A 13,002-nucleotide genomic window follows, 5' to 3' on the forward strand; every position below is an offset into this window, starting at 1 on the left:
GAAGCTGAAGAAGTGGAACCTTAGCTAAAACGCTTAAAAAAAGCTAACAAAAAGCAGCAAAAAAGTTGAACTGTGGCTAAAAGCAGCATAAGACAAAAGCACAACATGGTTGAAGCAGATTTCAAAAGAGAATGTTTTTAAAGGTACTGAAAAGATCTCAATTTCTTTTTTTTTTTTTTGGGGGGGGGGGGNCCAAATAACAGTAAATGTTTTGAAAAGTATCAGTATTACGAAACCCAAAAGTCACAGCATCCTGAATGAGCTGAATGTTTTGATGTATGAATGGCTGAAAGAGCTCAAAGTATGCAACAAACATAAGGAAAAATAAAAAAAACAAGAAAACCGTGTGAATCCTGAAATCGGCCTTTGCAGAATAAACTGAATATTTCAGTGTGGTGTGAACACATGCATAAGAAACGTGACACTGAAAAGCCAAATCAAAATAATTTATTTTTGGTGACATTTCATACAGTTCTAAGATTGTGTCTCAAACACTTGGTTGATCCATTTCTACATTTCCTGTTGCCACCCCGACCCAAATTAACAGAAAATAAACCCAAACAAATATTGGAGGGGGCAGGGGGGAGGAAAAAGCAATTTCTGTAGATATTTGCAAGCCTGTCAGCATCAACCATATGCTTCTAAAATTATTTCACATTACTCATGAGTACGATTCTTTTTTTCTTTTTTTTTTTAAAAACAAGTTAGTGCATTTATTTAATGATACTAAAATCACTAGCTGCTCATACTCAATGAAAAAAAAAAAAAAAAAAAAAAAAAGCCCCAGTGATTGGATCCTCGTTTACTGCATTATCAAACCCAAAGGAAAATGCATCAAGTATTTTCTCTCAGCTGACGTCTCCATCAGTGTATAAATGTCATATGCGTGATTTGAGTTTGCCAATGCGATTTCACACAACTTTGGGGAAACCAGCCGACCAAGAATTGGGAGAAAAGCGTTGTGCATTAGAATTAAAATAAATAAATTTTTAAAAAGCAACACATAAAGCGAGTCAAACTTCAAATTCTAAGTCAACCTGTTTTTCAAAAAACAAACAAACAAACAAAAAAAATGATAAGGAAAATAAAAAGAAACAAACCAGAAAACTCACCCTAAAAAGCACAAAAACAATCTGATGAATACCTGCAGTCAAAAGCGGCCCTCTGAAAAAATTTAGTACTAGAACAATTACATTCTCCCACACGTTTCTAGTGAAGGGTTATTACAATATAGCATAGGCAACTACACCTCTACAGCTTCTCAAAAATCCAGTTTCAATGAGTTTCCCAAACACTAAATTATTTAGCAGACCTCAATAAAAATCAAAACTTTATCCTAGAACTCTATGATCGCGGACAGCTGGCACATAGCATGAGAAAATTTACTAATTCTCTTTATACCCACCAATTGGCTGCCGGATATTTGAAGCTATCATCCTTAACTAACAGCACACCTCAGTCTATTATTATTATTATTATTTTGAAGTTATGTCTCTGTTATGAACAATTCACAGATATAAGCTTAACCTGGATATCCTGTGATGATGCAGAAAAGCCAAACCTCACCTGAAACACCAGGCACACGGAACAGTCACATACGTTTCTTTTTACCCCGCCGGGAGAAGAGTCTCCGCCCCCCTCCCCCCCCCACGATCCAAACATGTAAACAGAGAACCTGAATGATTATCAACATATGACAAAGTTCTGAATCCGTTGCAATAGGTAGACCCAATACAGCTCTGATAAACGGAGATAAAAACTCAACATGAAAAAAAGAAAACAAAAACAAAAAACAAACTTTGGACCGGGCTAGCAAGGTTCGCCGTGGCCCGACGGGCCAATGAGCGCCCCAAAGAGCATTTCGGCTTCAAAACATAACCACACGGGTGACTGTGGCGTTGGCCAAACGGTTTCCCGCGTCCCATCGCAAGCCAGAGTCCACACGCCGCCACGGATCACGTTTCATTAATATACATTAGAAGACCACGCCGTCTATTTCCAGGACAGTGACTCGACCTCTGCTGTAGAAATCAAAATGATCGGTTTCATTATGTCGGCGCAACAGCACGCTGCAGCACTTGAATCATTTTTGCCGAACAATCAATATAAACACAGACATCAGTCAACCCTTCAGTCATACTTTGCAAACCTAAGCAAACGAGGAAAAAGAACTGATGTCTCATTGCGTGTTAGTGATATCTTTGTATATGTACATGACATATATGCATGTTCTTTTTGTCTTAGTGCATATTGTTCTTGCAGACCAACATCTATTTAAAAAAAAAAAAAAAAAAAAAGGTAGAGGGCCTTTACGTGGCCCAGCATTCCACCTTTCCCTCGTTGAGCATAAATGAACAGCCTCCAGGAAAATCGCACTTTAATTTTCTTTTCTTTCTTTTTTCTTTGTTTTTTTTTGTAAGTATAATACTGGAGGGCAGAACAAAAAAATCTTTTGTTTCGTTTTCAAACTGCTCATCAAAGTTCTTCAGGTGTCACTCTGCCCTTGAGTCCTGGGTGTCACAGTCCTTTTAAAAGCCTTTCTTTGGACAAGTTCCAGGAAGGAAGGTGGCTACCATAATGTTGTTGCTTTTATCTTATTCATTTTTATATAATTATATATATATCCATGTATATATATTTATATATTTATTCATACAACATCTTTTTTTTTTTGTATTTGTGTCAAGTGTTTTTTTTTTTTGTTGTTTTTTTTACTTTGGCGATACAGGTGGGATGTTCTGCTCTTTGCCGGTGTGCCTGTAGCCTCCCTGCGGGGAGCTGCGGCGGTTCGGCAGTGGGCGCCGCTGCTCCCGAAACTTGAGGCCCCCCGTGCCCCTGGGGCCGTTGCTGCGGTAGTAGCCTCCTTGAGAGTCACGTTCACGTGGCGGCCGGCTCTCCTTCAGCTCCCACCCTCCCTCTCTGTCGTGACCCTTCTCTTGCTTGTCGGTGGGACCGCTGCTGGAGCCCGGCTCCTCGCCCTTGTTCACGCGCAGCTCGCGGAGCGGCTGGCCGGACGCTGTGCTGGAGGAAGATGGAGCGGGGGATGCAGGGGGAGGGTCCTTGGGTGGCCGCTGGCACACTTCGGCATAGCTGAGTTTTCGGGGCTCCTGAGAAGAGGGGACAGAGAGTCACATGTTTAAAACTTGTAACACTGGGTGACAGATTAGCTTTACTGAGCCAAAACCTCAGATCTCATAATCTTGATGCTCACTGGGGTAGGAGTGAAACTTCTGGGCTTATGGTGGGAAAGTGTAGACAGAAAATAAACAGCAAAGAAAGAGATGGATGTGAGAAAAGAATAGAAGAAAGCCAAAGCCAGTCGGTTCACTGCCTAAATTCCCTCTATGCGCAGAAGTTGTCATCATAGGTAAGACGACTATGCTCGCGTGTTGTCTGCTAAAAAGTGAGGTGTGTACCTGTGTAGGGGTGGTGATGGTGACTGCAGCAGGGGCTGGCGTGCTGGGTGCGGAGACAGCAGAGGGTTGAGGTCGTGAGCTTTGCACAGGCTGCGAGGAAGAGGAGGAAGTGACGGTGGCTTGAACCGGTGTACGTGGAGCCGTTTTCGAAGCAGGCGGCTCTGCCCGCTCAGCCCTCTTCTCCGGGAAAGCGACACTGTCAGGACAAAAGTTTCAGGCGTTAGGATTAAATCATCAACACAAACTTAAACAATAAAACCTGCAGTTATTAAGCACATCATACCGGGAGGACAGATGTCCGAGTGGTTGAGTAACGGGTTTCGCGGCTGTCGGGGCAGGACCTGAGACAGCCGCAGCCTCCTCTGTGGCTGAGGCCTGGCCTGAACCTGGACTCACAGTGGTTTCTTTATTGGTTTGTTCCGTCTATAAAAACGCAAGAAATCAAACAGATTACACCTCGGAGGACCTGCCATCAACAGTACAGTCAACGATCAGTTAACCTCTCTTACCTTGTACAAACCGCGTACAACATCCGACATTCGGTTCTCAAGCACCGGCTCCCCCTGCGTGCTGACCACACAGCCAGGAAGAGGGGGGAAGTTGGTGGCAGCCAGGTCAAACTTGGGTGGGGAAACCTTCACCTCAGCTAAAGGTACAGTTCTCTGCAAACAAATAAGACACACGGAGCCAACACATCAATATTAAGATAGAGCACTTACTATGTACACCAATATTAATGGCAACGAGTCGTTTACCGTGAGCCGCTCATCCTCTCGCCTCCTCCGTGTTCCTCTGTAGGTTGTGCTCCGTCTGAAACGCACATGAAGAATCTGTCAATGACTTGAAGGAAGTGCGTTTACCTGCAGCGTATTGGCACAAACACTGCTATTCAGCAGAAGGAAACTTTTTTTTGAAGGGTCTATTTGACTGGTGGGACCGCCGCAAAGAGCAACACCACTGAATGCTGGGAAATGAATATGATCCCAGGCTTTTATCAGAGTAACTAGTCAGATTGTGGTCATTTTTATATTTAAATAACCTCAGGCTCAAATACAAAAAAGCAAAATTTTCACTAAAGAAACCACCTTTTTTTTATTTTTGCACAAGAAACACAAACATGCTTTGTGATGTGTCATTAAAAGTTAAGCTTCTCAAAACAGAAGTACTTTAAGACAAAGTTTTAGTGACTTTTCTGTCAAAGACAGATAAAGCCCTCAACCTGAACCAACAGCTGATTGTTTCTTTTTGCGTTATTTTGCTTCTCTTATTTCTCACATTTACAGTTTTTAATAAATTCAGTTAACCCTTTAAAGTAGTTAGTCGGCAACAACTAACAGCCAAATCTCAACAATCCTATTTAATCTTTTGTCCCCTTCTGAGCCTTATTTTTAACTTTCTACGACCATTCTGCACGCACTTTAACACAGATCCATATTGTTTTTATAGGAAAGTTGTTTCTGTTAACACCAGACTGCAACCAGTTTGAGTTTGGAGACATCGAGCCACCGTCACCCAAAACGTTAAAGAATTAAGTTTAAATCTACCTTCCACGTCCAGCTGTGCCAGTGTCATCACTCGGATCCAAAGACGAGGAAGAGGAGGAGAGCTGTGAAAACGCCGAGCTCAGGTCAGCGGTTGTTTGGACCGCGTTAGCGGCGGCTATGAGTGACGGCTGCGGGCTGCGCAGTCCAGTCAGACTCTCCAACGGGACCGGTGTTACAGACGCAGGCGACACCTCGGCTGATCTCACCTGGGGCTTCACGTGGTTTCTGTTGCAACAAAGAAAAAAAAATTGAAAGTGAGCAACAGCGTTGGCTTGAAGCGCTCACGACACGTACGGGCAATCAGCGGTTCCTTGTAAACAGGGAGGGGGAGAAAGTCACAGGGGGGAAGATGGTTCTACTTTCTTGCAAGTTCATTTATAAGAAAACTTCCTGACTTCTTTAAAAGAAAAAGTCTTTAATTTCAAAACTGATTCCCTGATTTCTTCACTGAATGAGGATAGTCACCAGAAACGTGATGCATTTACTATAATTTAGAGAAAAAAAACTGTTTTGTAATGTAGAATAAGTTATGACAGGGCACTTAAACTGCTCTCACTATTGTAAAATGTTGGAAAACATTCAGTAGCTTTTATTTCCAAAACAACCATTTAATGACTTCATGCTAACTTACTGTATTAAACGGCAAACAGTGATTCATTGCACACAACATATAGAAAACAGCAACATGCAAATGATTTCAATGATCCTCAATGGAGGAACGAAACAATTTGAGTTTTCTGGACAAATCAAAACTACATGCTGCATTAATAAACTAAATGTAGACATGCAGGTGGATTTTGGACTCAGTGGTGCTCATGACTGGTTGAAGCAATGAAAGACTGCAACAAATCAAAGTCAACAAGCAGAGATAACACCAGGTAAGAACTGGTCAGGCTTTACAAATCTAACTTTTTTTTGTCTTCATTTCAGTCTTTGACCCTCAGATCTCATAATCTGAACGCTCACTGGGAAGGGAGTGAAGCAGCCGACTTTGACAAGAAAGAGCAGAGAGGTGGAAAAGAGAGGAGGGAAAGAGAGAGAGAAGCAAAGCCAGTTACTTCCTCCCGTTATCCCTCTATGCGCATCGTGATCTCATCATCGGGTCGCAGATATCTCTTTGTCAGATTCTCCCAGACTATACGAACAAGCTGCCATCTTGATTTAAAGAGAAGTGACCCAACAACCAGCTCTTAACCCTGATTAAGCTGATAAAAAAAACAATGATAACAACATAAAACAAAATGAGAGATAAGCGGAGATGGAGGTAAACAGTTAAGGTGATGTATGCATTAATATCAATGCAAAGAGGATGTGTTTGGAGCTAAGAGCCCGTAACTACTGAAAACAAAAATCAAACTGCAGGTGGCGTTTATCAAATGACATGACAAACCCAGACTATTCATTAAAAAGGCACCACACATCCTCGCATCAATGGAAAGGATTAACATAAATAAATCTGACTGTCAGCGGGCGTGGCCCAAGCTATGGATTTAGTCATTTGGCTGCAGCAGTATGGTAAAACATGAGGGTAGCGATGAAGCTTATTATACAGTGTAATGGTGGTACCTGAAGGCATTTATTACATTCTTTCTTGAATAGAGAGGGACACTGTGGGGACAGTAAGAAAACCTGAGGTGAAGAGCAGTTCCCTGGTGAGGTTACATTATCTTTAGACAACACTGCATTGCAGATGATCCGATGTTCACAGTTTAACTTGGCATGCAAACACTGACAAGTGGTAAATACGCCACAGTTTCCAGTACGTATATGAGAAGGGCAAGCTCAGATTTGAGGAGAAAGAAATAAAATATGTAAGATGCTTACCGGTTTCTGTTGAATGGGCGAGCTATATTAAGAGCAGTGGAGCTTGTTTTGTAGTGTCCCGCAGAGCCGAATCCATTCACAAAGCTGCTGTTCTGAAATGGTGCCTGCTCAGAGAGAAAAGGTAGCATTTTTACCAAATCCTAACCATTTCTGCAGCTACTGCTGCTGTCCTAATTATGTCAAAATGAGAGCTTTAAGTCATGCCCTCTATATGTAAATATGTAAATATCTACATCTAAAACCACGAACAGCGAACACGAAGAGAAAAAGACGAACGAGTTGTTAAAAACACCAGGTTGTGTGAGAACAAATAGTCGAATGTCCCTCATCAGAGGTGCAAGTAAATTCTCACCAGAGGAGTTTCGAAGTAGGGTGTGGGTGTCCAGGTGGGAGGGACAATGCCATAAACTGGGTACTGCTGCTGGGGGTACACGTGCTGCATGTAAAGCGGAGAGCTGTACTGGGACTGGTTCTGGTTCTGCTGGGTGTACAGGCTGCTGTCCATACTGCGATAACCATTCTTTGCAAAAAACGTGTTGATGGCCTTTATCCTGGCCTGTCGGCAAACAAACGAGGAGGGGAAAACATAAGAAAATGACCCAAACCCTTTACCAAAAAAAATAAATAAATAAAAACCTTTTGTAAAGCAACTGTTCATTTTTACACACCATGATGGGTTTTCCCTGAAATGTCTTTACTTCCTCTCTTAAGTACTTATACGCCTGGAAGAGAACAGCAGAGAGTCATATTGTGACACGCTCCACTGAATTTTAAAATTAAAACTCAACACAATGATTAAAAAAAAAAAGGTGAAGTTTGAGCAGCAGCACCTGCTGAGCATCGGTGTCCGACTGAAATGTGATGTACCAGTTGTTGTTGTGCGCAAACTCAACACTTATCACCTTCGGACAGTTGTCGTTTTTGAACAATGACTCAACTTCCTGTGAACCCAAAAACAAATTCTCACTTTAAGTGAACTTCGACTTTAATTCAATGCTTTCCAGTAAGTGTCTGAACAGCTTGGCTTTACCTCAACGGGTGTGGTTTCTGGGACTTCTCTCAAGATGATAATACATCTCTTGTGATTGGGTCGTACCTTCTCCCCCTTCTCATCCACTTGTACCATAGGAGAGGCTACAGAGTCACACAAGAATATATATTTAGACACATTTAACCTGAATGGACGCATCGTCCTCAAGCTTCGACTTACATCTCAACACATCCAGGATGAGGTCCATGTCAGTGGTCAGGACCTTGATGCCCTCCATGCTGGCTATAGTCCAAATAGGGACAAACTGATCGCTGTCCATCTGGGACATGAGGTACAAATCCTTGGAGAGGTTTTCTCTGAAGTGCACGAGAACAGAATTAGCCTCACGTTGACTCACGACGCAAGAATCCACTTTTGAAATCGTTGCGTGCTGCGCTCTTACCTAGAAAAATAAAATTCAAGCTCTTTTTTCAGAGACTCTCGTAGACTCTCGGAGGACATTTGTTGTTCTTCGGTTTTAGAATCTGTTGAGCAGAAATATAAAAATGTTTAAACACAATCAAGCAATAAACAAATGGTTTGACGATTGGCCACAAACAGTCACAATCTGAACATCAATTCGCTGCAGTAGAGCAATCGATTACACAACTAGTTTAGATGCAAACATGTCATTTATGTTAACATTAAAAGCAAATTATTTTTTACTGCTCGTGTTTTTTTTTGTGAAGTTCTGCAAAGAAGCAGCAGTTTGTATGTTTTCTGCTTTGGCTTCCAGACCTAAAATAATTGTTTGCTTGATGCTATTCTGTTTACAAACGTCACATCACTTCCAGTATCTGTTGCACCATTACGCTTTTTGTTCTTAATCATGATGGGTAAACTTCTGCTCAGAATAGCAACCGTTTAACAGAAGTTTATCCACCAATGAACTTGATATTTGACACAAACCTCAACGAGGCAGATCTGCCGCTGTACAACTTGTTTTTAAAAGGTGTGAGCATTTATTACAGCTCTTATTTAAAATGTAATAAGCAATAGTTTTTCTGTGTAGCATTTAGAAAAACACTTAATGAGTTGTGTTACCTTTAATAAAGATGTAAGCATGTGTTGTAACTGGGTGGGTTTTATTTAGCTTTATTGTATATAGTTTTATTGGCAGAAATGGCTCTTTTGACTGTAAAAGTTGCAGACCACTGAGCTGTGAGCTTCCATACATTTCAATGTAGTTTAATCCTTGAATGTGAGCTAAAGCATGTAAAGGCTATAATTCAGACCAGTGATTGGATCGATGTTGTCATTCCTGCAATTTATTATGTCCCAGAAAAGGTTCCCAGGTAAGACACATTTACCCGGATGTCAAACTCATTCTTGCACAAGCAGGTGCAAACAAGCAGGTGCAAACAAGCAGGTGCAAACTCGCGCCTGACTGAGGGAAACCAGACGCACGATATCAGGCCGGTGGTTTTTACCTTCCACGCCTGGCTGGAGAGCTCATTTCTGCTGGGAATGTGGGTATTCATCGCATCACAGAACGGTCAAAGTTCCTTTGAGTTGAACTTTGACTGCTGCCCGCACACAAGCTCACCCAGCTTATGCTTTGCTGCAAAAACCGTCGTCGCACGGCACAACTCAATAAAAATAGGTTTTAGGAAGCTGTAGTGTGACAACAGTGTTAAATTAAAAACAGTGTCAAATTATTTTATGAGTTGAATGCAATAGTGGTGGTGCTTTAGTCAACCAGTTCCTTCCCAACACCCTCCTTGTATGTAAAGGAGAAGGTAAACATGTTGAAAAACCTACAAGTTTTAACAAACAAAGGAGGGACTAGGCTTACCGTTCTACAGAAGGGAAAAGTTTAGGTTCTCTCAGATGACATTAAACTGCCGCATGGGTTAGGTGTGCCCAAACAATCTGTGTGCGAACCACGTTTCACAAAGCTACAAGACAAACTTAACTTGGAGGTCAAACACGAGACTAGGAGCTGATCAGTTGTTCTTGATCAACAGATGGTACACGCTCAGAACGCCGCAACGGCAAAACTCACAGGACGGCGTTGCCTTTAAACCACGGAGGTTGTTTGACACTCAAGGGCATCTCAATGCACGTGACATTTTATATCCCCATCCGATCCTTATCACTTTCTAATGCATTAAGAGCAGCGCAATCTCCTGCGCAGCAGCCATGTGTGGAGATGACGGCATGCGAGGCGACAGGACTGACCTGAGCTCCCCGTCGTGGACTCGGCGGGGGAAAAGCCCAACTCTTGAGGGTCCATTCCATTTACTGCTATCTCAGCTGTTGCTGTGGAGCTGCTGTCACCCAAGGCGGTGTATCCCACAGTGTACTGCTTGCACCCAGCTGACGAAGGCTCTGAGTAACCTGTCCACAAGGTGCACAAACTTTTGATTCAGAAAGAGCAGCAGATAGTTGAAACTATGCGCCTTGTCAATTAAAACAGCTAAAAAAGAAACTATGACTGAAGCTTATAAGAACACAAACGTTGGCTCAAACCATGCATTCAAACACTGGAAGTGCTTTAATTTGCAATTCTGGACACAGAAAGGTTTGGCATACTCACTGATGTCCGATGGAGGCCAATGAGGACTGCTGGGAACAGCCTCGCTGGGGGCCACGGGGATCTCCTGCCACACCTTGGCATTTGGGTTCAAACCAGCACCCTTTGAGGTGACCTTCAAAAGAAAAGAGAGGGAAAATAAAATAAAACTGCAGCATCAGGTGATCAGGTTCCAACTCCTGTCTACATTTAAAGTCGGCTGGTGTTTGTATTCTAGGCATATCATGTATTTTAATCACACACAAAGGATAAAAAGAAGGGAAAGAAACGCAGCCTGTTATCAAAGTTCGACGCCAGAAGGATATCGTGTTTTTAGTGTTTTGTTTACAGAAAGGTTTGACGTCATAGCAGCTACCAGACTGGCAGCGTACATTATCCTGTAAAAAAAGAGCTTTTAGCCACAAAGGCAAAACCATCAGAATAGACACAAACAAAAACTAGAATCTGGATTAAATAAATGGAGGAAACAAAATGAAAATATTAAGTTTAAAAACAGGTAAATGTGACAATTTGATCAAACTTTAAATATTTATCTGTGATCAGCGGGAAACAAAAATAACAAAAAAATTAACACAACCCTGCAAAAAAAGAAAAAGAAAACAGAACCAGGCCACACACAGCATTGCCTTATACAAATTCAGCTTTCACAATGTTCGCTTTCAACATCAACACTGTAACGCGTGGATGTGGAAACTAACCGTTTCATTGACAAATCTACAAGATTGTACAGTTTTGTTGGCAGGTTTTATTTAACTGTAATTTACTTCAATTTAAAAGAATTTTAGATACAGAAAATTCAAAAAATTATGTTTTATTTACCAAACAATGATGCTGTTGCCATTAGGCGACATGCAGGCAGAGAAACAAAGCGCAGAAGGCCTGACTGCAAAATAAAAATCTGTTGTATGAACACATTCAAGCTTAGTAAAAATGATTAAACAAATGACCATGCCTTGCAAATGTTTCCAGAACAGAAATAAATAACTAGTTTGACTATTTAAAATCAACATCACAGAGCTATGTTTGTTCGTGCACGATCCACCTATGTAGTAGTTGTTCTTTTAGCTTGTGGAAGTAGGTTTTGTTGTCTGATGAAGTCTTTGCCCACAGAGAAGTGAATGACAGCTCTACACCAACTTCTTAAATTGTAAACTATCACTTTTAGTGGCTTCCCATTTTGGCATTGCCACCTGCTAACAAGATCCTGCAGTCTTTTTGTTGTTGTTGTTGTTGCTGCTGCTGCTGAAGCAGCTCTCTGCACCCGAGAAATGGATGCACACCCAACCAATCCGGCCTCGGTCTGTCATTCAAAACAGGCAAGGACATTTCGTGTGCAACTTGACACACGGTTACAAAGAAAGCGTGCTGGTGTGTCACAGGCCGAATGGGGGTGGGGGTGGTGGGGAGGCCGAGTGTCAGCTGACCGCGCTCCGCAGCAAAGGCCAGGTATTTCCAACGCATGTCGCTGCGCCAAGCTAGGGTTAGCTCCCCCCCCCCCCCCCATATCGCCATTTAGCCAAACACACACAACACCATAGTGAATGAATGTCTACCTTTCAGCCAGCACACCGGAGTGCGGACCAGGCACTAATAAATACAAATAACCGAGTGAGAGGCTTTCTGCTCCGACCCTGTAATTCTATAGCTGCGTCAAAACTTTAACTTCCAGGCTAATGATTACTCAGCAAACTACTTAATAAGCGTGCCTGATGTGGTGGCTACGCTAGAGTTAGCGGTGGCTAATGATCAGTGCGTAAATTCACTCGCTTTGAGATGGCTGCAGTTTAAAGTCTGTTGCCACAACACCGACCCAGAAAGTCGAAATTAGACTAAATATGACCCAGTGTGGCATTCGCTGTCTTCGGGTTAATTTTAGCTCTTGTCTGATAAATACTACTCATCCCGCAGAGAGGGGGGTGTACTGAGCAAATGGGTCTCCGGTGAGCAGGAGTCGCTTAGCCACTTAGCTAACTAGCTAAATGAGGCCTCACTCACCATGCCGCTCGAGCCTCCCTCGCCCCCCAGCGGAGCCTCGTCCTTCCCACCGCTCTTCGGTCCGGGATCAGCCTCCTCCTGCAGCAGCGGCGGCTCTCCGCTCTGGTCTGAACTCATCAGCCGCTCCTGACTCACTTCCACCCCGTCTCGTTCTCCCGGCCCCACCGCCACCACCTCCTCCCCCCGCCTCCTCCTCTGTCACAAACGCCGGGTAGTGTTCAAGCAGTCAAAGTCGGCTTCGTCTCCTGGTCTCAGCACACCTCGAAGTAGCTCCCAACCGACTAGCGCGTGCTATGAATCAACGTCGCGGGGGCTAACGGCAGCTAGCTCAATGAATCGAGCTCGCGCGCTACGATGCTAACGGCACAAGTGACGCGAAAACCATGACTCGTCTCGAAGCGCAGTCCCCGCTGGCGTTTAAGCAAATATTACACCACGGACCGGCTTCGTCAGACGCATTCCTAACCGGGCGACCGGAGCGGACACTGGGGACATGCAGCTTTCCTCGGCGCAGGCACACAGTCCGCCAACGTCCCGGCTGCCACCGCGCGTTCTCGGTGACCTTTGAGGAAACCGTTTCCGCTTCCGCTTCCTGTAGTTTTTCAACGCTTGTGTCACTGGGCACCTGCTCCAACTATTTTATGACTTTTAACCCTG

At 43.2% G+C, this 13,002-nt stretch overlaps 1 protein-coding gene across 2 annotated transcripts; it reads right to left on the reverse strand.

The window, feature by feature from the left end:
• Nucleotides 1–432: 432 nt before the first annotated feature.
• On the reverse strand, nt 433–12,900 carry LOC108244608 (la-related protein 4). Of its 2 annotated transcripts, XM_017430960.3 has the most exons (17): nt 12,346–12,900; nt 10,354–10,465; nt 9,996–10,154; nt 8,218–8,299; nt 7,995–8,131; nt 7,815–7,918; nt 7,615–7,725; nt 7,453–7,506; nt 7,137–7,340; nt 6,785–6,888; nt 6,527–6,568; nt 4,961–5,185; nt 4,172–4,226; nt 3,926–4,078; nt 3,700–3,839; nt 3,417–3,612; nt 433–3,107 (listed from the first exon to the last, which is right to left on the reverse strand). In XM_017430960.3, exons 1-17 carry the CDS (start codon nt 12,460–12,462, stop codon nt 2,712–2,714), a joined length of 2,391 nt encoding a protein of 796 aa, XP_017286449.1. In that variant the 5' UTR covers nt 12,463–12,900; the 3' UTR covers nt 433–2,711. The 2 variants fall into 2 exon arrangements, with proteins under 2 accessions (XP_017286449.1, XP_017286450.1); XM_017430961.3 differs by lacking the exon at nt 6,527–6,568 and having other exon boundaries at nt 12,346–12,899.
• Between the last annotated feature and the right edge of the window lie 102 nt (nt 12,901–13,002).

This window comes from Kryptolebias marmoratus, linkage group LG8 (genome assembly GCF_001649575.2).
Source record: "Kryptolebias marmoratus isolate JLee-2015 linkage group LG8, ASM164957v2, whole genome shotgun sequence".
NCBI classification, from domain to species: Eukaryota; Metazoa; Chordata; class Actinopteri; order Cyprinodontiformes; family Rivulidae; genus Kryptolebias; species Kryptolebias marmoratus.

Excerpts from the sequence above, each read along its gene's own strand:
- LOC108244608 (XM_017430960.3), bottom strand. The coding sequence starts at position 12,462 with ATGAGTTCAGACCAGAGCGGAGAGCCGCCGCTGCTGCAGGAGGAGGCT. Across the intron at positions 7,919-7,994 it reads CATCCTGGATGTGTTGAGAT|CCTCTCCTATGGTACAAGTG; the intron begins GTAAGTCGAAGC and ends GTGACTCTGTAG. Across the intron at positions 4,227-4,960 it reads GGCACAGCTGGACGTGGAAG|ACGGAGCACAACCTACAGAG; the intron begins GTAGATTTAAAC and ends TGTGCGTTTCAG.